Source organism: Phasianus colchicus, chromosome Z, assembly GCF_987193195.1.
Source record: "Phasianus colchicus chromosome Z, bPhaCol1.hap1.1, whole genome shotgun sequence".
NCBI classification, from domain to species: Eukaryota; Metazoa; Chordata; class Aves; order Galliformes; family Phasianidae; genus Phasianus; species Phasianus colchicus.
This window is the reverse complement of record NC_143476.1, coordinates 73407715-73432792: the sequence shown is the minus strand read 5'-3', so window position 1 is coordinate 73432792 and position 25078 is coordinate 73407715. Positions and strand designations below refer to the sequence as shown.

General features: G+C 36.1%; 1 protein-coding gene across 3 annotated transcripts in view; it reads right to left on the bottom strand.

Annotated features, from left to right (window-relative positions):
• The window catches only part of PDE4D (phosphodiesterase 4D), a 390407-nt gene that overhangs the window by 247955 nt on the left and 117374 nt on the right, over window positions 1-25078 (bottom strand). The window contains exon 1 of one of the 3 annotated variants that reach the window (XM_090132458.1): window positions 21353-23232. The exons of the other annotated variants lie outside the window; for them this stretch is intronic. Within the exon in view, the coding sequence (XP_089988584.1) occupies window positions 21353-21399 (47 nt within the window). The 5' untranslated portion in view covers window positions 21400-23232. Of the gene's footprint in view, window positions 1-21352; window positions 23233-25078 lie in introns of those variants that run through there. 3 annotated transcript variants of the gene reach the window in all.

The following is a 25078-nucleotide window of genomic DNA, read 5'->3' as shown; positions in this document are numbered from 1 at the left end:
CGGATACTTCAAATCACATGTTGCATGCTAGTAGATGTCTTTTCATACACAGAACCCCCTTCTGGAAAATCAGTCTAGAGAAATTCTGTGAGTACTCATGCAGTACATCATGTAATCTTTGTGAAGTTCATAGGTTCTACAATAGGAAGAGGTAAGGAAATCTCATGAATAGTCCATTTGGAATCTGTGGCAGATTTGCAAATGATTAAATTAAAGGAAAAAGTGCAGGGCTGTTTACTGAACAATACATTGTGGTCAACTGCCAGTCCAGCTAAGGTCCTGTAGAACATGTAGTATGCCTTCATGCATTTAAAACATATAACTATATAAATGCCAAACTTAAAGTCACCATATGGTACAAGTCACCAAAACTTTAATATTTCATAAAGTTTGGATCTTTGGAAACTTTTTAAAACACAACTACATTTGTTTTCAAATAATCTTATAGACAACAGTTTTGATGCTGCTTTTTGCAACAAAAGTGCATTTTATGTGGTGCTAAATTTATTCAAACAGCTGCATGCAAAATTATGCCCTAGTACATTCTGTAATCTTTAATGGGAGGGAATGGGGATTCTATTAGAAACCCTCTTTACAACTACTTGATTTGCATGTGTACAACAAGCTCATGGGTATGTAAGTGGTTCTTTTCAAAGAGTATGATGATAGGGGATGTGAACACCTGAGATTTAGAAGCCAAGTAGTTGGTCTAGATTTGGTCAGGAAAATATTTGAACAGTTTTAAAGAGATGCATAAATATTTTAACTGTGAATTATATTAATAACATTATGTCCCACCATATGGAGCTGCACAAAATAGGGGTGAACCGTTACAGAAACTGTCTTCAGAAGTTAGAATTGTCTTCAGAAGAGGTTAGAAGATTTTTGGCTTTATCACAGAATCACAGAATGGTCAAGGTTGTCATGATCAAAGAGGTTATCTTGTCCAGCCTCTGTGCTCAAGCAGGGATACCCAGAGCCAGGTGGCTTTTGAAGATCTCTATGGAGACTCCATAACCACTCTGGACAAGAAATTCCAATGCTCCATCACCTGCATATCACAAAAGTTCTTCCTGATGTTCAGAGGGTGTTCCAGTTTGTCCCCATTGCCTCATATCCTGGCACTGGGTACCACCAAAGACACCATGGCTCCATGCTTTTTGCAACTACCCTTCTGGTATTTATAGACTCTGGTGAGATTCTCTTAACCTTCAGCTTGAGCAGTCCCAGCTCTGTCAGCCTCTCCTCACAGAAGAATTACTCCAGACCCTTCAGCATCCTAGTGGCCCTCCATTGGACCCTCCAGTATGTCTAGGTCTCTTTGTTCTGAGAGCCCACAACTGAACAGGAGTTTGGCCTCATTAGTGATGAGTAGAGAGAAAGGAACACCCTTCTTAATCTGCTGGTCATACTTTGCCTAATGTTGTCAGGAATACAGTTAGTGTTCTTAGCAGTAAGGGCACGTGGCTGACTCATGTTCAACATGATGTCCACCAGGACTCCTGGGCCCTTCTCTGCAGAGCTGCTTTCCATCTGAGCGGTTCTCTACATGCACTGGTGCCTTGGTGTTTTTCTTCTCCAGTTTTTCTTCCCTGCACTTCCCCTTGTAGAGCTTCACAAGGTTCACATTAGCCCACCTCTCCAACCTGTCCAATTCCGTCCTGATAGCTGTACAGCCCTCTGGTCAGTCAGCCAATCCCCCCAGTTTTGTATCATCCATGAGTTTACTGAGGATGCTCTACCTCAACACTTAGATCGTTAATGAAGATATTAAACAGGATCAGACTAGTACAGATCCTTAGGGTTTTCGCTCCTTACTTTGCACTCTGTTCCTCATATAATAGAATGTTGCTACTTAATGAATTCACTGCCAAAGGATGTTGCACCTAGCTTCCAGAGGAGACTGGACAAATACTTAAGAAATTTTGGGGCTGAAAATAATTTGAGTTGGAAAACATTTGTGGGAAGTCTCATATAGCACTTTCCAGAATACCAGACTACAAAAACCCTTGGTTGCAGCCATTCCATCCACACAGACAGCAAGTACACTTTTACAATATAGCTTGCATATAAACAATAATCTTGAACTAAAACAGTTTCATCTGGAAAATATGAGAAAAAATAAAGTTATGTCTCAGGTCATACCACCACCTTGCTTTGTATAAACTTCTTTCTGCCTTTGAATTTCCTCCTCACTTCTACCCTGTTCTTATATGAAACTCTTTGAATTAGGAATTACTTACTATGACTGTGAACAATACTTACATTGAAAAAAGATTATATGTAGTCAACTGTAATAATAAACTGTAATAATAAAGAATATTAAATTGTTTCTTAAGAACAGCCACTACCTCTCCATAAAATTAATATGAATAAAGAATTTTATATTTTTTGAACACTGATATTTTCATAGAAAATATAATAATGAATCTATTTTTTTTTAATTAAAGTCAAATACCCTGAAAAAATTACAAAAATAAAAGGAATAAGTAAGAAAAATAAAGCTTATTCAAGTAAGAAGTATTTTGAGTAATGAGCTATTCATGTAAATATATAACTGTGTTTAAGATAATAAGTCCCTGATTTCTCTTTAAAATAGCATGTCATACATCTGCATCAGTATTAAACACATTGGCAGTTATAAACTTTGAACTGCAAACTGAAGCTACTGCTAGAATGGCTGCTGCATGTTAAACTTCATTTTCCTGCAAAACAACTAAATAAAGAAAGGGATGTATCATTTTTAAGCCAGTGAGGTGTAAGGGAGAGCGGATAGTTGAGTTCCTGTACTTTAAACAAGATGTAAAATATGCATTACTCTTTTTATGTTAGAAGCTGTCTTGTTCATCTTAGCTCCATCGGTGACATTCATAGAAAATCACTGTGTCTGCAGGGGAAATCTGGGGAATATTCAAATTTCAGATAAATCCACAATCTTCTTAAATGAACTGTCACAGAAGACATTTGAGTTGCCTACAACTTCTTGTGACTCTTTCCCAAATCTAGATCTAATAGGAGTTGTGCAACAGAATTATACTAAGGAGGACTGGTGTGAAACATACCAAGCGAGATGCAAGTAAGATGGCAACAGTGAACAAAGTTGTGACTGAGCACCTGCAAATTCATTCATCTCTAATACACAGTCCTTTCTGTAAGCCACCCTATAGTTTAGCACTTTACATATGTTAATGTCATGCTGCATACTGCTAAAGTATGAAGTATTTTCTACTATTAAAAAGTACCATAATTAAGGCACTAGGTTGAGAGGAAACATATTTTACTATTTCTTCCACAAGTTCTATACAATAGAAGTTGTTTTGATACAGTTTTGCCTATTAGAGTTATGCAACGATTGTTTTCAAAAATATACCTGTAAATTTTTTCCTATTTTTATTTATTTATTTTTTTTGTTGTTGTTATATTGTTTGAAAATATTGCTGCAACTTATCTTCTGAGTAGGATTTTTAATAGCAAAAGTAAGACATAGATAAATGTAAAATAAACATTAAAACAGACATAGCTATGGTGTTCTGATTACTTACAAAGAAACAGGATGACTGATGGACCACTGAAAAGTGAAATGTTCTTTTCCAACTACTGTCATACTGTTTTTTTTAACCTTCCAAGATTAACACGTTGAATAGATCTTATGTTCTAAGGTATTGGTAGTATAATCAAATAGTGTGAAGAAACCTTAATAGGTAGAACTGTGAGCCCTCTCAGGTGTGCAGAATACCCCACTAACTATGAGGTTTATAGCCTATCTTTCTCTCAGAATATGGTTTTTCTGTGTGTGTGTCACAAGTCACATCAGATCTAGAACTGGGAAAGAACCACAACAGGTTGTAGAACGTACACTTTCATTATTTTTTTTTTTAATGCTAACAACCTGAGATTGTATCTGTTGAAGAAAATTATGATGATGGAAAGTACTCCAGAGAGGAGAGAACTAATTTGAAGAAACCTGAGACTCCTCTCTTAAATGTAGTTACAAATATTTGGTTGACCAAAAAATCTGTTTATGTTATATACTTGACAGAGTGATTGATATGAAGCCCTTACAATGCTTCATACATTTTTCTACTTTTCTGTAAATTGCAAGAAACCCATTATAATTATCGACATCGTGCTTCATAACCTATAGTCTTACATTGTACTCCTCTGAACAGCATTCTGATCCATGAGCTATTTTGTGTATAAGCTGAAACACATGCTAAATTAATGGATAGCTGTGCAGAAACCTGAGAATTTTCATCTATTTGTCCCATCATAAAAAATCTGCATTTAAGGAGAAGTTAGGGTCAAATGCAAAAGCATAACTTTGTAGGCAATCTTCTTGAAATGAAAACTCAAACATTTGGATTGGCATAAAACCTGGATTTATAATATAAATCTTCTCAAAACATTCATTTATCTAGGTTGGGGCAATCCCAAGCACAGATACAGGTTGAGTGGAGAATGGCTGGAGGGCAGCCCTGAGGAGAAGGATTTGGGTATGTTGATTGATGAATGACTCAGCATGAGCTAGCAGCGTATGCTTGCAGCCCAGGAGACCAACTGTATCCTGGGTTGCATCAAGAGAAGACTGACCAGCAAGATGAGGGAGGTGGTTCTGCCCTTTTATTCTGCTCTCGTGAGACCCCACCTTGAGTACTGCATCCATTTCTGGGGCTCCCTATACAAGACGGATATTGAGCTGTCCCATACAGCTGTAGAAGAGAAGGCTCCAAGGTGACCTTACAGCAGCCTTCCAGCACCTGACGGAGGCCTACAGGAAAGCTGGGAAGGGACTTCTTATAAGGACATGTAGTGACAGGATGAGGGAAAATGGCTTTAAACTGGAAGAGGGTAGATTTAGACTAGATATCAGGAAGAAATTCTTTACTGTGAGGGTGGTGAAACACTGGAACAGGAACCCTCCCTGCAATTGTTCAAAGCCAGGCCGGATGGGACTTTGAGCAGCCGGGTGTAGTGGGAGATGTTCCTGCCTTACAGCAGGGATATTGGAACTAGATGATCTTAAAGGCCCTTCCAGTTCAAACCTTTCTACAATTCTATACTTCTATGATTAATATCATATTGTCAAGAAAAAATAGGATATGAAAATAGAGGCCAGTGTTACACACCCAATTATTTTTTTAAAATGCAGTATTCAAGTGTCATGCATAGAACAGGCTCCACAAACAGAAGCTCTCATAATAGAGTTATTTAAGATTTATGTCTCCTTAAAAGTCAGATTTTTTCTTTTTCTCTATCTTTTCTGGTGGAACTACGCATTAATATCTTCTTATGATATTTTGTGTACACTCCATATTCAGAATTCATTCTAGCGGGACTCTCATTTTGAAACTAATGTAATATTGGATAATTTATTAAAAACTTGTTGTATTAAAAATCTACATGCATGTGTCTACTCAGTTCCCTACAGTATAAATGTAAGTGCTTCTTTCGTAAGTGAATCACAGCATTTGCATGGATGAAATGCTTAGTTACAGTCTCCTTCATTCATCTATTTAATGGATTTGTTAGAGACTGGGATGCTACAGAAACCACCCAGAGATTTTCTAACTTTATCTAATATCCAGTGTCAATATGCAGAGTTTATAACATAGCCAGTCATTTTGTGTAAACAACAACAAAACTAATTTGATTATGTTATCAACTTCTCAGTTTAAAATATCATCTAGAAAATGGAAAAGAGCAACTCTTTGGGTCAGTGAATGAAAGGCAGGAAGCATGCTGTGGCTCTGATGAGTGTGAGCCTCAGTTCTTTCAAGATACACACACTTGGCTGTGTTGGACATGGGGCTGTTTCTAAGCAGAAACACAAATAGTATTCAGTGTACTGTTTAACACAACAAAATAAGCTGGTTAACACAGCATATTTTTTCATTATTCCTTGAAGGCAAAATGCTTATCCTTGGGAATTTGTTTCGATGTTGAAAAGCCTGCAAGATAATCACTTTACTAATTTTCTTAGGATAACTAAAACAAAATAATTCTGGAATACCACATTGAATAAAAATCTAGCCACACATAATTTTCAAATTTGCAGCCCAGGTTGGGCACAAGCACATTAATAATTGGCTTGACTTTCACATACACTTAGCTAGCTGAGCTTTTGTTGACTTCTGTCCATATTTTCTAAACTTAGAAATTGATTATTACACTGGTTCCAAAAATTTCTTGTGTCAGCAAGTGATGATTTATTGGAGTTTATTAAACAACAACAACAGCAAAGCTGGGAATGTTTGATTATGCAACAGTAGAGTCACATTTTGTGGGGCAGCTGAAAGTGGGTGTCTGAATTATTTTATATTTCCATTTCTCAACCAGTATATTACATTTAACTATGTTGATTCCGTTAGCTTGGGTTTCAGGTAAGAGAAATTTCAATATGAGGAAAAAGCAAGAGAACTCCACCACACATCTGGGTAACAATTCCAAAGCAACAGTTTTTCTTAAATGGATATTAAGGAGCATGAAGTATGGACCGAACACAAAGGCAGAAAACGTTAAACTGTGTTACTGAGCTAAAATTCTGCAGAGCAATAGAGCTATATGCTCTTCTTTAAACTATGATGTACAGTGTGTTAGGCAAACACAATAAAATTGAACTCGCTCTTTCAGATTTCCCTTGACCTGTTTCAGTATGTGCTGTGTCATTAGCAGTGTCAGCCTTTGGAAAGGCATGACCATGTAAAACCATTTGGAAATGACTTGCCCTTTCAGTGGCAAGACACATTTATTTCATCTTGAAGAGAAAGAATTAAATGCCACAGATCTGAGAATTGACCTGAGCCCTATAAGTAACCACTAAGGAATTAAAAAGGGGAAGTAAAGGTGAAACGTTAACTCTAGATGATATTGAATCATTTTATAATTATAAAACAAAAGTCATTCAAAAAAAATCTCTGCATGAAGTAGAAGAAGTCTCAACTAAAGAACCAAGACTTAGAAAAAAACACTGAACTGATTACTTGGCAATTTTCAAAGACCCTTAAGTAGGACATTTGAGAACTCTGACATTGGTTTTCATTGCTGCCATCTGAAATTAAAAAGCCATTTAAATTGGCAAAAATACTTCTGATCAAATTTAAAAAAGGATCAGGTATTCAGTGCGTTTTGCTCCTGCAGTTATAGCAATCTTACATAATTTCTCTCAGCAGAAGTCTAGCTGAAACAGTGACCATTTGTATGGTGCTTCTGCAGAATGAATTTTAAACAGCAGCACAATTTTTGAATTTATCATATTTGCTACTGGTTGTCAGAATTGAGCAGGATTTTAAAGAACGTTTGGATCATCCTCATGCCACCTTACTCCTTTAGATCAAGCTTTACCCTAGAACTACCCTGAGTTGATGGATTTCCATCGTCTTTCAACCCCTTCACTGTCTTTCAAGTCCTTTAAACTAAAACTCTATTTAACATCCACTGAAAGCTGATCCATGTCTCCCGGAAAACAAAAGACCATTTGCAGAGGAAAATTTTAATTATCCTTATATTTCTTGTAGCACTGTACCCTTTGTTTACATCGATACATGAAATTTTTCTGCAGATAACATGACCAACGATGCTAAATTACTTTGCCTGTACTTTGTTTGTTATTGCCTCACTGTGACGAGAATACAGGTCCTGTTTACCAGAATGTTAGTCTGGATAATCTGCGCATGATTATCTTTTTAATAAGATGTGAATGTCAAGGTCAAGGGCCTAAATCATGACACAGTAGGAATTAAGTCTCTTAACACCGAAGCAGGTGACTAACATGTTGCAAAGTTAAAAGGTATCAGTAGGACTAAGCAATAGGAGAAGAGCCGCACGTCACATGGGTCCTTAATAGTGATACCAGCAACCTTAGTGAGAATAATAGCTGCTGACGTCTCAATGAAATTAGCTACAGCAGAGCTGGATTATGAGGCACGGAAATAGTACTAAAAGAACTCAGGACTGGCCTATTAGAAACTAACCTACTAATCACACACACAGCTGAAAAGCCCTACAGGATACTAAAAGCCTTCTTCTCACCAGTGATAATATAATTTGATACAAACCTGCAGATATTTATAGTCACAGTTTAATGCAGAACTAGGGGATGTGAGAGAAGAATCATTAAATAAGAATTCAGAAACTTGAGGATAAAAAAAACATCAAGGACACAAAGCAATAGGTTTGGTAGCTTAATGTTACTGTAAAACATTTTCTCAAGAATCTGTTGGCTCTAAAAAAATTAAAAATAGAAACACTTTATTTGTTTCCAGTAAATCATTACGTTTGCAATCTTTTATGTATTAGTATCAGTGTTCAATAATGCTTACAGCAATAATAATAAGGAAAGGTCTCTTCTGAAGAAAAGAAATAAGTATAAGAATAATAAGAATAATAAGAAATAAGTATTTCACAGGAAATAAGAGTAACTAACAATACCACTGTACAGTATTGAAAATAATAAATGTGGGAAATGAAATTAAATTCAGATAGACAAACAAATGGACCAAACATTAATGAAAATACTAAAAAGCATTACAAGAGCACTACTTAAACATGACATAAATTACGTGCTTGGAAAGTTATAAGGAAGCTGTTGAACAAACGTGTTTTAAAATGTCAGTTTAACCTTTGTCTGTACTGAGGAAAAGAGAAAGATTCCATTCTAAGATCTTGCCAAATAGACTAGGTAATCAAAATAGAAACTATTTATATAATTGAAGAAATCCAGTATTCTTGTCACTGTATTTGAGATATTACTACCTCTCCTGACAGAACACACAAAGGAACAAAAGTAATATAAAATTTCACCCAAATAAGCTATGAATAATGTAAGAGAAAATTAGGCTGTCAGTTTGTAGCATCTATTCAAGTTTGTGGCATCTATTTAGCATGTTAGCAAAGAAAGCCTACTGTATTTCTTTCAGTTACCCAGTTTCTTAGAAAACATTAGAAAGCAGAAAGTTCTGAGATTTTTTTTTTTTTTAAGAGGCTTTCACTAATAACAGAGACACTCTGAACAGAAACAGTACTTTTATTAGATCTATGATGGACACAGATATTCAGAACTTTGCATACTGTGGAGTGTTTAATAGATTATTATATTCAGATTATTTTATAGAGATATTTCTTGACAGATCTGGTTGGAAATACTTGAAGTACATTCCAGAGATAAATTGAAAGCTACTGAAATTACAATCTATTTTGGAATGTGATTTTGCTTGATTGTGTCCCAGTGGTTTTTTTTTTAATCCATATGAGATATAAGGCCCATATATTAAAAATTGTATTATAATGTGACATGGAAATGGGAAGTTTGCAAATACTACTGCTGAAGTAACTAGATTTTAATTCAGCTATTTCATTTTAAAAACTAAGAATTAATTTGGATTATTCATAAATAATTTTTAATGTTTTTCTCACCAAGATGAAAAAGCTGTTGAGATAAGAAGCTGCTGCCTATTAAGCATGATTTATTAAACAGCTTGCATGTGAGACAATAGGGTCTATATTTAATTCCTTCCGCAGTTTGCACATTGACCTATTCACCTCGATATAGAACAATACGGGGGTATTATACATAAAATTTAACAACTCAGAGAAAAGAACAGAAAGATGGCCACATTTGATTAGTCTATAACCTAGCATTTTGGGCACACTAAAGGACTATGGAATGGAGAAAAATAAGAATCCTGTAAGAGTCCTAGTTCTGGTTGGAAAGGATGCCATCAAAAGTTTAAATTCTTGTTTGAAGCTGATAGACTGTTCCAGAAGAGAACTATTTCCTCCTATGCATCATCTTTTTAGAAGCTGAAACTAACTATGCAGTGTAAGCCCTATTTGCTATGTGTGTTGACTGAAGCCATATTTACAAAGAACATATTATTTAATAAAATTCCTTTTGACAGCTCGAAACAGAATTTCCTTATTAGTACTGATACCACTTTCAGAGGTTTAAATAACTTTTTGAACCACCTTCACAAATCTGCTTTTAGATAAATTATCGATTTTGTTTGTGCTTACATCAATCTCAATTTTCTCATTTCAGTCATTATAAGTAAAGCGACCGATACACCAAATTAATTGCAGGCAGGTATTAATAAATTATTTTAAAGGACAATATTAGTAATGAAAATAGAAAGCAAACCTATATTGGTATCAAAAGATAATTTAAATTAAATGTACATTTACACATTTTAGATAGTGTTTATGTTAGGAACAGAATACAGAAAGTACTTGAAATATATGAGTGGTGTCATTAAAGTAGTTATACTAGATGCTCATTCCTCCCAAAGTTTACTCCACAGAACTGAAAGATGTTACTGTTTTTACAAGTATAACAGAACTCACAAAATATCTTTTAGAGTTGTCTTTCAGAAGGAAATCCAAATGTGACTAATATTTTTAGAGTGACAAAAATGTTAAATGAATTTATTATCCAGAAAGACGTTTAACGTCAGGAGCAACCTTCTGGGTGATACGATCTACTCCCTGGTGTCACAAGGTTCACATCATGCCACCCTTCTCACAACTATTTTTAGCATGCAGCAATCAATTACTTTCATACTTTCCTCCAATACGCCATTGGAAGGCTGTTCCAGAGCCTCACTTGTTTGACTGTTTAGGAGTACTCTAATTTCCAGCCTAAAGGTCCCAGTGGCCAATTAAAATACATTGATCTGTTGTGTTGTGCCAACACAGCTCTATCACAGAAATATTAGAAAATCTGATACAACTGTAACAACATCTTCCTGCAGATGTTGACTTAACATGCTCTTGAAACTCTGCAACAATAAAGGAATGACAAGGATTGACATTCATCTCACCATTTTTTATCAAGAATAACATTTATTTATTTGTTTGTTTGTTTGTTTGTTTGTTTGAATCCGGTTGGGGTTTGCAGCTCATCATCTTCCATCACTGCACATACAAGTCCAGAATACAGTTCCCTGTCCTTTGACATTCAATTTCAAAGCACATAAGTAATTTTGATATTCTACAGCTGAAAACCCCTGCACAGAAACAAATACTTTGTGGAAGACATTGTAATCTCTGTAAGATTAATTTCACCGAGTTCCTTGTCTTGACTTCTTAAGTATACAAAATGAATTTAACAAAACCAAGTATTTTTGCCTTGAAAATGAAATTACGTCAATTCACATAAAGATCTTTGAGTTCTGTTTCATAAAAGTCTTGGTGTACTTCTCATTTATGATCTTACAAGACATTCAGAACAGTAGATAAAATATCTTCCTTATTCTTCTGGGCATTTAATTATATTTGATCTTTCTTTAACGTATCTCCTAAAATACATTAATAATAAGAAATCATCAAAGTTCCTTTTGATAACAAAGACACAATACCTCTTACAGCCCGTAGCAGTCACTATTTATAACATAAATACCATTCCAACTGCATTGATGTCCTCAGCTGATGTTCATGACCAGAACACCCAGGACACAGAAGTCCCTTCCGTAGGGAGAACACAAAGTGAAGGCACGTCCTTACCAAAACTGTTTTGTTTTGTTTTGCTCTTTGATGGGGGGGTAAGATAGATCTATGTAAATGTATGTATGTAAATGCAAGTCCCAAAGAGCTTCTCCCTGACCAGCATTCTGTCCCCTCAGCTGATATCCACTGAAATACCTGTGAGTATATAGACAGCAGGTTGCATCTTGGGAATCATACTGCTGCAAGTATCCTTAGGTAGTGTTTCTGAAATATAAAAATTTTTATCCAGAGTACTGCATAAGAAGTTAAATAGTAAGAATGGATGGAAGATAGGAGAGGGCAGCAGTGAATGGAGGAATGAAGATTTGAATGAAGGATGGAAAGGGAAAAAAAGAGAATCTTGAAGTTAGCCTTTATCTTTGTTTTCCTTAGGGTTTTGTTTGTTTGTTTGTTTGTTTCCGGATTCAACCACCTGTCTGGTCAAACCCTGTATAAACAGAGTTCTAACATTAAATCCTAAAATTAGAAGTATTTTGGTGCACTGACATGTATTCTATTTCAGAAAGTGGATTCATTTTTCCTCTCAGAAAAAAAAAGGAAAAAAAAAACCAACGTTTTTTGATTCTGTATAATGAACACAAGGCCTTCAGTATCTGATCTTTTTGCGTATGATTGTTCATAAATGTATTATGCAAAACTCTTACAACTTTTATTCATTTTCACTTTGCAGAGGATAAGCACTGCTCTGAATCATCATCCCTAAAATCCTTCTTCTACTTCATGGAACAAGCGAGTGTGCCTCTTGCTTGTACAATCTCTACCTTATTATGACTTAATCTCTGATTCTTACTTGGCTGCCATAAATAGCCATATATTACCTCAGCTGCAGACCAGCATGCATACCTTTTTGTGACTGTGGTATTCCCAGTGGCAGTTGCTTCACCACAAGCCACATCTACTTGCAAAATGCAATCCTACAGAAAGAAATACGAGCAGACTGTGAGAATTACATAGCATCCAGAGATCCTATTCTTGCTAAAGACACTGTGTATCATACAGCTCACCAATATATTCTGCAATAATCATGGCAGTTAAAATCTGAAAATGTTTATTACAGAGATAACCAAGGTAGCACCTTAGTTGTGCTTTTATATAAAAATACCTTCCAAGTAAATAATAAAGGTCATATGCCCAAACTAATCCCCATGTTAAAATCTGCCTAATTTGGGGGAGGTTAATTTCAGTATTTGTGGGCTGCATATTTTAAATAGCATTGGATTAGAAAGAGTAGAAAAGATGAGCAGTCAGGTGGTTCCTAGGGTTATTATACTTGGACAGGTCATTTAGCTACTGATAATGCCTATAGGAGGGAATGACCATTTTATACTTCAGTTAATCAAAGGTCTTGAAAATCCTCTGGGTAGATCTGCAGAGTTACTGCTGTACTTTTACCCTCAAGAACGTTCCAGAGCTGCTTCAAACCAAAATCCCAAACAGGAATAGGGAATGAAGGGATATCTGTTAGTTAGTAACCTGCACCAAAGCTCACTTCAAGATTTCTCAGTTAAATTACAGACAAAAGACTTACTCACTCACAAAATTAAGAGACAACCAGCAAAACACCTGGAAGGGCTGGAAGGAAATGAAAAAAACATAATGGGTATAGTCCTGGATCTCTATCAACATGTACATGAAAATATGCGTTCTGTAGGAGACTATCCTTTCATTTAAGAAATAAAATATCTTCCCTTTGTTACCTAGGTGTAAAATTCACCATAACTCAATTCTTTAAGTACAAGGTGATGAATGACAGAATCTCAAAATGATCGAGGTTGGAAGGAACCACTGGAAGTCATCTGCTCCAACTGCATTGCTCAACAGGGGACTCGGAACAGGCTGCAAAGATTGGGAAATAGCTGTTTTAGATTCACCACGTCTATTTGGCTTATGACCTGCTGCTTGGAACATAGCTATCATCATTTATGTTGTCTATTACCACAGTTTCTCTCGTTTCTAGAAGAAGGTAAGACACTATAGAAATACTATGGATGACAGATGGAAAGAAGTGTCACACAGCATGACATACACAGGTCGCTCTGAAAGCAACACCCACTATTTATTTCCATGGAAAATGCAACAGCAGCATTTTTCTACATCCTACATTTGTATAGGTTAGTTTTGTTGAACCTGGACTTCCATTGATTTGTGAATAGATCAAGGTACAGACTGTGACAGGATACATTTTATTCTGTTTAAAGTTAAGAGAGAAGGTATGAATGACATGCCTCATTGCTTTTCCAGTAGTACCACTTAGCCAGTTAAATTAACTATATGAGTAATATTAGAAGATAATTTTTTTTAATGGTCTGTCTAACATGTATAAACAGGCTAGATTTAGAAATGTTAAGGTAATTTTCAGTAGGCCAGTAATTGGTAAGTATCATAATTACATGACCAGATATATGCAATTACATTTTCCCTTCAAAATAACACAGCAGTCAGAAAGGTGGTTAACCTAGTACTGTTAACATCTCAAATAGCTGGCTAGAAACTGAATGAAAATATAACCACTACTAATCATGTGTTTACTAAAATCTATCCAGTTCAGTGAAGTTATTAGTTGCCTATGGAGAACAGAGCTGGGTACACAGACAAGTGAAACCGATTTTTAAAATCTTCCTTAGTGTCCAAAAATAAATAACCTAAAAAGGTCTTGTCCACCTCTAAACCTGAAAGGCATATTACAGGTATGCTGTAACTGTTTTCAGATTGACTGAAATTAAATTATGAAAACTTCGAATTGTTTGTGAATAACACAAGATATACTGAAATCACTAGAAAATAAATACTCTTAAAATAGCAGATGGTGAAAGAACTTATTCTCCACTATCTATCCCAGTAAATTAATAAAGAAAATAAACCCCATAATTACACACAATAAGACACATAGGAGGAAAGTAATATAAAATTTTGCAATTCTAGGACACAACATGAAATAATTTTTTTCTTCAAATGACTTAAAGATCATGTCATTATTCATAAGGCATAGCATTGTTGTAGGAATTTCACCAAGTAACTGCTGCACCAAGGTCAACAACTTTTGAAGGACAGACAATTTTAGTAGACTTACATTCATACAATAAGCATAAGTAACTTCTAATTCATAGTGCCTGACAGTATTAAAAGTTTGTCTGTATTTCAGATCAAGTGTTGGACATCACTTGTTGATGGCTGAAATTAAGAATTTCATAAGCATTATACAAGAGTAATGGAATCAGGAGCTACACTGCATTGCAGACTGAAAGAGTTACAGTCATGTTTTCTCAAAACAATAAGGATTATTTGTTTTCCTGAAGGAGACAAGCTGTCATTTATCATATCACAGTAACCTAATTAAAAGGAGAAGATATGAAATAATGTAATTTAAAGCAATTCCTTCAGATAATTGAGAATAGGAAGCCATGCTTCCTTAGAAAAAAAAAACAGAAACTGAACACATATTTCTTGTAAAATTACTGGATATTATCATTGAGTAAAATTTGAAGTTCTAATATACAGTGAACAGAGAGCTACCTTTTGGGAGATGAACTAAGCTAAATAAACTATAAGAAATACAGTTCCCATTTAACATCTTAATTTGAGACTCCAGTATACTCTGTATCACTGTAGTTTTCCAGTATCTGAATATCATCAATATTCAGACTATTATTTTAAACAGTTCTCAAAAAAAAAAAAAAAAGAGGGTTACTGCATAAATAAGGCAAGACACTTATTTTCATACTAGTTTTCCATATTCAAATTTTCAAGTAGTAATACAGGAATATCAACTGTCATTTTTAAAGCTAGCAGAGAAGTACACAGCCCTTTCTTCTGTTAATACTTTCATGTGCATTATTATGGAAATGGATAGGATACTTAAAAATAGTTTCCAGTTTCCTAAGCAAAACTGTTCATTCTTTTTTCGGTTGTTGTGCTTGATTATGTCTACTCCTTTTAAAATCTGCATTTTGTATACTCCATTTTGCTAACCCTGTGGAACAGAATAAATAATTCTATTTATTAACAGTTACTGACCAATAGCTTTTACTGGAAATATCCTTATCTCCTTTATGGCTCACATAAATAAATAAATACATAAATAAAGTTATCTGCTATTACCAGGAATTAATGCAGTCCTATAAAAGGATGAGGGATCGTGTTTTCAGGTCAGGTTTCAGAAGAAAGTACTGAAATCTTAACAATCTTACTATAAAAATGCCTGTTAGCATTGTGTAGATGTGAAACCCATCTATTCATATTTTAACAAGTTCAAAGTATAATGGGCTGGAAAATATTTTTGATGACCAATCTTGTTCAGTTTCATAATAATCAACTTGTAACATTTTTTGCGCTTATTCCCTTCCCTCTCTTTGCTCTCCTCCTAGCTACCATGCACTGGTTGAAAAGATCAGCTGAAACAGTAATCTTCGGTTGTCTCCAAATGTCAAATACATAGCTATCACGTAAACCTGCTAACTTACCAGAAAATTTAAAACTGTAATTTCCTTTCTGAATAGCAGCTAAATTCCCATTCTAAAGTAATTTTTCTGTGGAAGAAAAATCCTACCCACTTAACACAGATCTGAGAGTTTAGAAACAACATAAGTATCCACAAATCTACTTAAGTGAAGCAAAAATAATATAAATTTTTCTCGAAGTAGAAGTTGGCTCTTTATAACCAGATAAGAGTGAAGATATTAGCACAAAAATCCAACTGAATATGTTACGAGTAAAAGAGGCTTATTTTATACTGTTGCAACTTATTCACAGTTGCAGGACTTTCTGAAAGTTTATAAAGATCCTTCAAGAATATAACTTGACCTAATAAGCCTGAACATGACGGGTTAAAAATGGATGTGAGCTACAGCCAAAGGTTGTCTGTTAACTGTCCAACAATTCAGGTTCATAAAGCAAAGCATGGTTAGTATTTTGAGGGCAGTTCCCAATGTGGAAATACTGCATTTCAAAGGTAGAAACATTTGGTCTGAATTATATGCAGTATTAAGAAGGTGAATACACTGGTCATCCAAGAATACGTTAAATTATTCTAGAACAGATCATTATTCTAGAGCAGAACTACATCAGGTCTAGATTAAACAGATCCGCCTAGGACAGCCGAAGTGAATCATGACACAGTCAGCACTAGGTCATGCAGTTACATTCTATTCTTATTACAGTTACATTATTTTTTCTGCACATAAATTTTACTTGCAAAAGTGCCGTGACTATTGTGTGGAAGACTACAGAGGACATCAGTGACAAGAGATGAAATTTACACAGGCATACACAGATACATATCTAGGCTACCCATCAGGAGTGCTGTCAGGCTTCAGTGACTAGTTATATCTGGGAGCTTTTTTTTTTTTTTTTTTTTTTGCATGGAAGCGTTACAAAAAAATCAACACATGGCTAATATGAATAATAACAAAATAAATATTTGCCCTACTTGCAAATGGTAGAAATATTTTCATATTTTCTTCTTTTCACTGATAATCAGCATGTTGAACATTGGTTAGGTGCCGCTACCCACGTTGTTAGAAATAGAAAGGAAATAAAATTGAACTCTTTCTTTCATTCAGTATATAAACCTTACTACACTCATTCTGACTGGAGCAATAAACTTCAACACTGCCTGAGGCAAAGCAACACCTGTTATTGAGCATAAGAAAACAGGGAATAAGGTGACCTTTCATACGTAGCAGTACTGTGAAAACCTACCAGTCTCAGAGGATGAAACAAACTTGTTTCATCTTAAAAAGATTTATTCTTTAAGAAATTATGATTTTTCTCCCCCAAATTTATACTCAAATATAGAATTTCAAATGAAGAATTGTGACATTCCTCTAAAAGGTTTATATTAATGCCATGAGTCTAAAATACTGAAAGTATTTTTTATACTGCATGGAAAAGCAGTTCAGGAAGAATCTCTTTTTTCGACTGTGAACAAAATTTTATAGAACAAACATATGAATAAATATCAGCATGAAACATTTCATCCCAGTTTGGTTAGAGGAGTTATGCCGCGAGAAGAGTTAAGAGCTTTGATATAGAATTAGACAAACTCAGTTCTTTCGTGAGCAAGGTGATTCAGTATGTTTTAAGAACACATAAAAAGTTTACTTCATGCATTAGCACTGTTATTTTCATCTTCTATCTTTTTTTTTTCTTCACAATTACAGATTGTCCTGTTCACACAAATGCAAGAACCTACATAACAATAAGAAGTAGAACCATTTTTGGTTAGCCAAAATCCACATATGTCTCTACCAAGTTTGTAAACAAACAACTCAGTATCATTAATTTAGAATATTGAGGACAAAAGAAGACAGACTCCCGTGAAGCAGTGATGTCTGCATTAATTCAGGGATTTACCAAGTTGCTGTTCTAAAAGCTAGTCAACAATTTGAACCAATTTGAAACAAAGGGTATTATACAACCATGGATTCACCTCATTTTTGCATTAGATGAAGCATGTAGTGATCAAATCAAGAATATATAGTGGGATTAAAGAAGAACCAAGGAATGAAATGTATTTTAAATTGAATTAAATTTTATTCATTCTTACTATGATGGAAAGAGGTTACACTGTTTACTTTGAAAAGTTCACCTGTAGATTAATTTCAAATCTTTATCAGCTTAAAGAAAGATGATCCCAAACATAAGTTTGCCACTTCTGTTTTTCTTATGGTATAATCTGTATGTGCAATATTTGTTTACTCAATTAGGCAAGCAAAATCAAATACCATGTTTATCTTTATTTGGTTTGGCATCAAAAAGACAGAAAAAATGCAGTGGAAAGGAAAGCTGGGTTATACAACTCAGCAGTAGATGTTTCTAAAATTGTTTTCAATGGGAATGGCAGTAAGCTTCATGTTGTTAATACATAATTTATGTTATATTGTGTGCAATATGGTAAGTAGTTGTAAAATCCTATTCTTTCTTCTACCAGCATCATAAACGTTTCTCACTGTTGCTAGGAGTTTCTTATTCTCACCTGGGACATCCCTTTCCCAAGCCACTGTAGCAGTTCATGTTTTGTATTTGCTTCTTTTTAATCCACACTATTTGAAACAGCTTCTGACAAAATACCTCTTTTCTGTCTACTCCAATCTCATTTTTATACCATTTAAACTGCACTTAGACCATAGCTACCCTTATTTGTCTGACAGAGTTTTGATCCTAGTTTTACTGCCAGGGACCATATATATTTTATATCTGCTTTTGGCTAGGAGTCAGCTGTTTCCTATTACTATCATTACCAGGAGAGTTCACATACTGGAGTTCTCAGAACATCTCCAAAAACTTGTGGGTTCACATTCGTAACCCTGCTTTCAGGGTTTCACTTTTCGACTATTCCTTCCCTAAATCAGCACAGAGGAACAAACACAAAAACACATCTCTCACCTTGGCTGATATGACATGCAAATAAAGTTTTGGAAGTGAAAAACATATTTCTGAGAGTTTTATTTTTCATTTTCCTCTTCCTCCTGTATATTCCATATGAGACAAGAAAAACACGAAAGCACTGTGTGTGTCTCTGAGGTACAGAAAACACCTTAAAAAAAACAACATCTATAAGGTACAGAAAATTATTAGTTGCACTTCTGATATACTTAGCTCTGCATGCATATAAAGGTTACAAAATATTATCAAGTGCATGGCACTGTCGACAAAACACCTTTGATGTGTTGCATCAGCACTGGGGAAACATAATTAAAAGACAATCAATTAATATTTGTATTAAACAAACACAAAACTAATTGGGTCCCATGAAAGTTATCTTTATTATCATCCTTTAATGGGCACCTGAAAGTATCACAAGGTGAAGTTATATACATACACACTTTTCTTTGTGACACTTCAAAATACCTTCACAATAAAAAAGGTTAGCATACCTGATAGGCAAAACATAGATTTGTGAAGGTTCATCATCAAACAAACAAAAAACTATGACCAGCAACTTTAAAGTTCTGCTGCCCATAAATGCTCCTGACAGACCTACTGTAGCATGAATAAGCAAATTTGCCAGTTCTGAGTTTAGAGAGGAACAACAGTAGTCTGAAGACATTTTAATACTAAATTAAGTTCTAGCGTTCAATAAGCACAAATGTAGGCATGGTACTTTTTACATTCAGTTAGAATATTAACCACAGATCATCTAATTAACTTCATATACTTATCACAGCAAACACTTCTGACACAGTCTTGCGTAGACAAGGAGTTCATGCTCTGTGCAGACAGTAAGGGGCTGGGAAGGAGCAGGGAAAACAGCTAACTACATTTTAGAGGAGAAACATAACAAACAGTTGGCTTGCTCAAAATTGGTTTCAAAAGGCTGCAGACTTCATGTTGCTTGAAAATGATGTAGACAGGAGATGAGCCCCGGGGGTTAAAATGTTCTTAAAATTATTTCTCTAAGTTATTAAAAACAGAAGTAGGTCAAATTCTTAGAAGACAGTGGAAATGGTGCTCCTGTTAAGTGTGGAGTGCAGTAACCTTTCTGAAAGATCCTGCTAAATAAACTGCCAAAACCAAAAGATGAAAGATATTAAAGATCGCATTATTCATTTTCTGGGTGATAAGAAGTTGGCTACATAAGGGCTTACATGTAAGCCACAATGGTCTTAGGGAAAGGTACAATAAAACATAATAAAAACAATACATGGATCAAAAGGGCAGTGTGCCTACCAATTATTTAATAAAATCAGAGTAATAAGAGAAGACAAGCAGCCAGAGCATCACACCCCCTTATCCCCCTTGTCGAATCTGACAGCCTACATGCCGGCTCCTGCCATTGGCTCAGCTCAGAGGAGCCAGTGCCTCTGACAAATGACACTCAGCTGACGCCAGTGCTGGTGCTGCCAGGCACCAGGGTCTTGATTTTATACTCTTCTTCTAAAATACAATTTTGAAATGTCATAAAAACGACTTGGCTTTAAAACCTCGGCTGACACATTTTCCCAGGCAAAATTTATCCTGAAAATATATACTGAGGCTGGCACACACTAAGGGCAGATCTTTCAAAGAAACATGCACACAGATGCCCATCTCACAATCTGAATACAATTCTTTTCCACTGAGCTTCCACAGTGTACCTGTCATTAAAAGACTCAACATTTACCTAAGATGCAAAAGTTTTTTGGGAAACTAATTTTGCTTTACACTGATCTGATCAAGACGGATCTCAACAAAAGGAGCATGACATGATGCAACAACTACTGGCAGAATTCATAAGCAAGCCAACTCTATTGTTAAGAAAGTTACAGAGAAAGCCTGTTCAGTGAGCAGGAACCACTGATGTCTGTGGTTTAATGAGGAAACAGATGTTTTAATGATGATAAAGGGATTTTAATACTATGTGTCTGCGTTCCAAACAGTCACACTTGAAAACCTACCATACAAATGCATTTATTAAAGATTACTGAATTATCATGTGAATGAACTTTTTTTTTTTACTGCTCTTCAGGTCACATGGATGTATATAAATAAGTTCCAGGATAAACAATACAATACGAAAAGAGGAAAATACTTCTTCATTTCCGTCAAGTAATGCTAAGTAAGAAATGGGAAGAAGAGTTCCTGTTCCTTTGATGCAGAAAGAAAATACACCTCCCTTCTCAAGAAGCGTTTATCACACAGGAAAACATGACCATAATAACACCAATTTTATCACTTGTCTGTTTTGTAGAGAGAAAAGAGTGCCAAGCATATTACTTCAGCAGCACTAGCTCTGTGAGATTCTCATATTTTCATAGCCCAGTTAGTCCTCATTTGACTTTAATGTAGGAAAAAACACAGCATCTGGTACTTGCCACAGTATTTTGCAAACAAGCATTCTAAGTTTAACAATCTGTAAAGTGTATTGATTACTCACCATATCCATGAATGCCTCCTAAAGGGGAAATTATTCACATGCATCATGTTCACAGATCTTCAAACATTAGTGTTTTCCTTGTCAGATAGCTTTATCTGTTATGGTATTCATAGATGCATTCCAGAACAACTGCATGAGCAGTTAACAGCAGGGATTATTGCAAGAATCACTGTAATCCACAGAAATAAAAATTCCCAGGATCTGAAGAAAGACTTCTCACAGGGTGTTCTAGGTACACGTCCATCCATTTATGCCTTACTTACTACTTAAAAAAGCATTAAAGTAATCAGTATACAGAAACTGTATGACAGTGCCAACAGTTTGCCTTGATAAAAATCCAAGTGCTTTTAATATGGATTAAAGCATCTTCATATGAAGCATTTTGTACAGTTGGAAAAGGTTAGTCAAGAGATAGTTTCCTGTCATCCATGCCAAATCAGTGGTTAGAGGGAAATGTGTAACTTCAGATTGCTTTGCCATGTTCAGAAAGGAATACTGCTTTTTCTTCTTTCTTAGACACATATTCATCACCGGTCACTTTAATGCAGTTTTCCTTTATCACAAGCCCAGGGAACAGTATGGTGTTTAGTAGCCATATACAACCAAACCAAATTTCTTTCTGAATTTGATTCTGTGGGTTTATTTCTTCATCTAAGAAAGAAGGAAGGAAGTATGCATTTTCGGCTCCATAGAACAGTTAGAGACTATCATGAGATAAGATCACATCATGACCAGATCTGTTTTTGCTGCCTAATCCCATAAGCAGGCTGCCTGCTCCCTTTAAGTAAAATGACTAAGCTATTGATTCTTGCACTGCAGAACCTTGTTCTCTTTTGATGTTACACTATATACCAAAAACATCTGCATCACTGTTTATGTTGTGAAATGAAGGCAAAGCTTCAAGTCCATCTCAGCTAAGAATTCTTCCCCTGCTGTCCTTTCTTTTCTTTCCCCCCCCAGTTCAGCTCCCAGCTAGTTGTTATCACTCCTGAAGCTCCGGCAACATCCTCGGGAAGCTTCTCAAGACCAAGCCAAAGGAGCCGGTGTCTCCGTTCAAGCAACGCAGGCAACAGGCTCCGCTTCCTCACTCCTCACAAGGATTTCCAACGTACCCCTCGGGCTGCCGGTGTCTTCGCCCTCTTTGCCCTGCTGCCAGCCCGGCGGCGGCTCCGGACGGCGGCGGGCGCGGTGCCGCTCAGCCTGCGGCGGGGCCGGGCTGCGGCGCGGGCAGGCTGCCTGGCAGGGCTCTGCTGGCGTCAAGGGGGCCCTCTAGGTGGGTTCTCCCACACAGCGCCGTCCTGCGCGGCTCTGCCTCCCACGCACCGAGGAGGAAGGACGGGGCCGTGGGGGGGACCGACCGCCCGTGCCTGCCTGCGAACGCCGGTGTCGCTGAGTGGCTGGGAGCGAGGAAAATGCAGCAATCGAGCGCAAAAACAGGCAGGAAAAGATGTGCGTAGAGAATACGCTTTGCTGTGCTGATCCCTCCTGACATCTAAAAGATTGCTAGAAATGCTTTTACACTTCAAGGTTCCCAGGCCACACACAGGTCACTTGCCGTTCGTTTTCCTTCCCTCTTTCTTTCTTTTTTCTTTTTTTCCCCCCAGTGTTTTACTCCGCGCTAAGACTTTTTAAACTTCAAATGACCCCTTGCCCTTTGAGACAGGAAATCCTGCAGTTTGGAAGCAAGCTGCAACTTCAGTGGCATTAAAAGCTGCGATAAAAGTGTGTATTTGATTAGGGTGTGTTTGGACATGGGAGTAATGTGATAAGACAGTGCACTGTAGATTTCCATAGGTTCTGTTTCCTTAAGCTCAGCTCTTGCTTCCATAGCCCTGTTCCGCAATACCCCAAATTAGCCCTATTAAAGTTGATGCCATTCTGAAGAGAGAATAAAATATTAAACTACTTGAATGTGATAATGTATTCGCAGTGAAATAGTATTTAATTCAGTCATAAAAAGTGAGCTTCTACTGCCGTATATATTGTATACTGTCTGTTACTGCACTTTGAAGAACTGGAACACCAAAATACAATAGATGTCAAAATTTAAAAGGGCTCCAGAAACATTTTTGTCCTCCTACTCCACGCAGAAGGTTGGTTGCTTATTTTTTCATTGAAATGTAGCCGTGGTAGAAAACAGATACTCTGCGTTACAAAAGGTGAAAATGAAAATTAGCCTTTTTCAGTAAGAGGTTAGAAAGCAAAGCATCCATGTTCACTGAAGACATTCAGTATAATGTGTAAAAAGATCAGGTAAATTGTTACAGCTATTATGACATGTTTATGCTTTATGTTAAAAGCAGCACTCCCCCCGCAACTCACTAACTTTGGGACTTATGACATAAACATTTTAAAGAAGTATAAACAAAACTGTGAAAACTGCAAGGATCTGAATGTAAAAAAACATTACCTCTAACTAATCCACTTGTCTGTTGCTTTCTCTAGGCTAGATCCACTTCCTATGAAATATTAAGTACACCAAATGCTACACAAATCTGCACTGTCATTATTATTTCATACTGCACTCACCTAACTGCGTACTTGCCTGATCATCTATAGGCACTGACATTTTCAACACTAGACTTAATGCACTGCACTGTCTTGAGAAAGCACCAATGTGCCACTGAACACATTTGGAATTCACTAATGAGACTGTTCTGCATCTATACGTCATGAGGAAACCAGTTTATTTGGTTGTCTCTAGTATTAACTTCAGCACAAACTAATTCAACTAATTTCATTCAGAAGCAGAGTTGCAGAAGGAGGGTAAGCGTATAAGAAAATTACTTGATAACATTACCTTCAAAGTTCACCAAACAAAGTGGAACACAGAATGTATGGGCTTTCTAGAGGAAGGTTAAGTTCAAATCTTAATCAGCAAAGAATTTTTGTCGTATTTCTAGGACAGGCTGACGAGATTGCTAGTCAGTTCAATTTGAAAAAAAGCAGCATTTAAAAACAGTTACATTAACTGTAATGGGTGGTTTTTTGGCTTGGTTTGGGGTTTTTATTTTTTGACAAAATAAAATATTTGGACAAATAAAAGAGCAAAAATAAGCACCCACCAAGGTCTCTGAAACAGTACGTACAATTCAATTCAAGGAAAAAAATATGTATTCAAACAAACAAATAATTCAGAGCAGGTTTGGCTTTGATCTCTTGGTTCTGCTATTAGGATAGTGCTTTGATAATTGGAATTTATGCTATAGGAAGGTTCTAGTGCATCTTCCCAAGTAGTGCTTAAGTAGTACACAGAGAGAGAGAGAGAGTCTGCAAGTGATATTTGTTCTTTCCAGATACACGGAAGTCACAGATCATAGTTTCCTTGACAGTTTTCTACCAAGATTAATTAGATAATGGATTATGCATGTTGATTGCATAAACTGGCCTGCAGCACTTCTCATTTTATGACAAAAGGTCACACTGGACTATACAGTGAGGACCTACCCTTTTATCTCTCTCTCTTACTGGTCTTAGGAATCTTGCATTTCTGACTGCCCAATGAAATATCTAATTGAAGAGCAGTAAAAACTGTGTCTCATGAACTTTCTAATTGACCTATTAGCATCTTTGTTTCAGTCCTGTTCTTTGAGGTCAGAGAAACCAAAGAGAGGACTATTTGCATTTCCATTTCTTAGTTTCTGGACACATTTTCTCCCCACGACACTCAGATTTTAACTACCAGTGCTAGCAGTACATTCATTTAGAAAGCGACTAACACTTGGG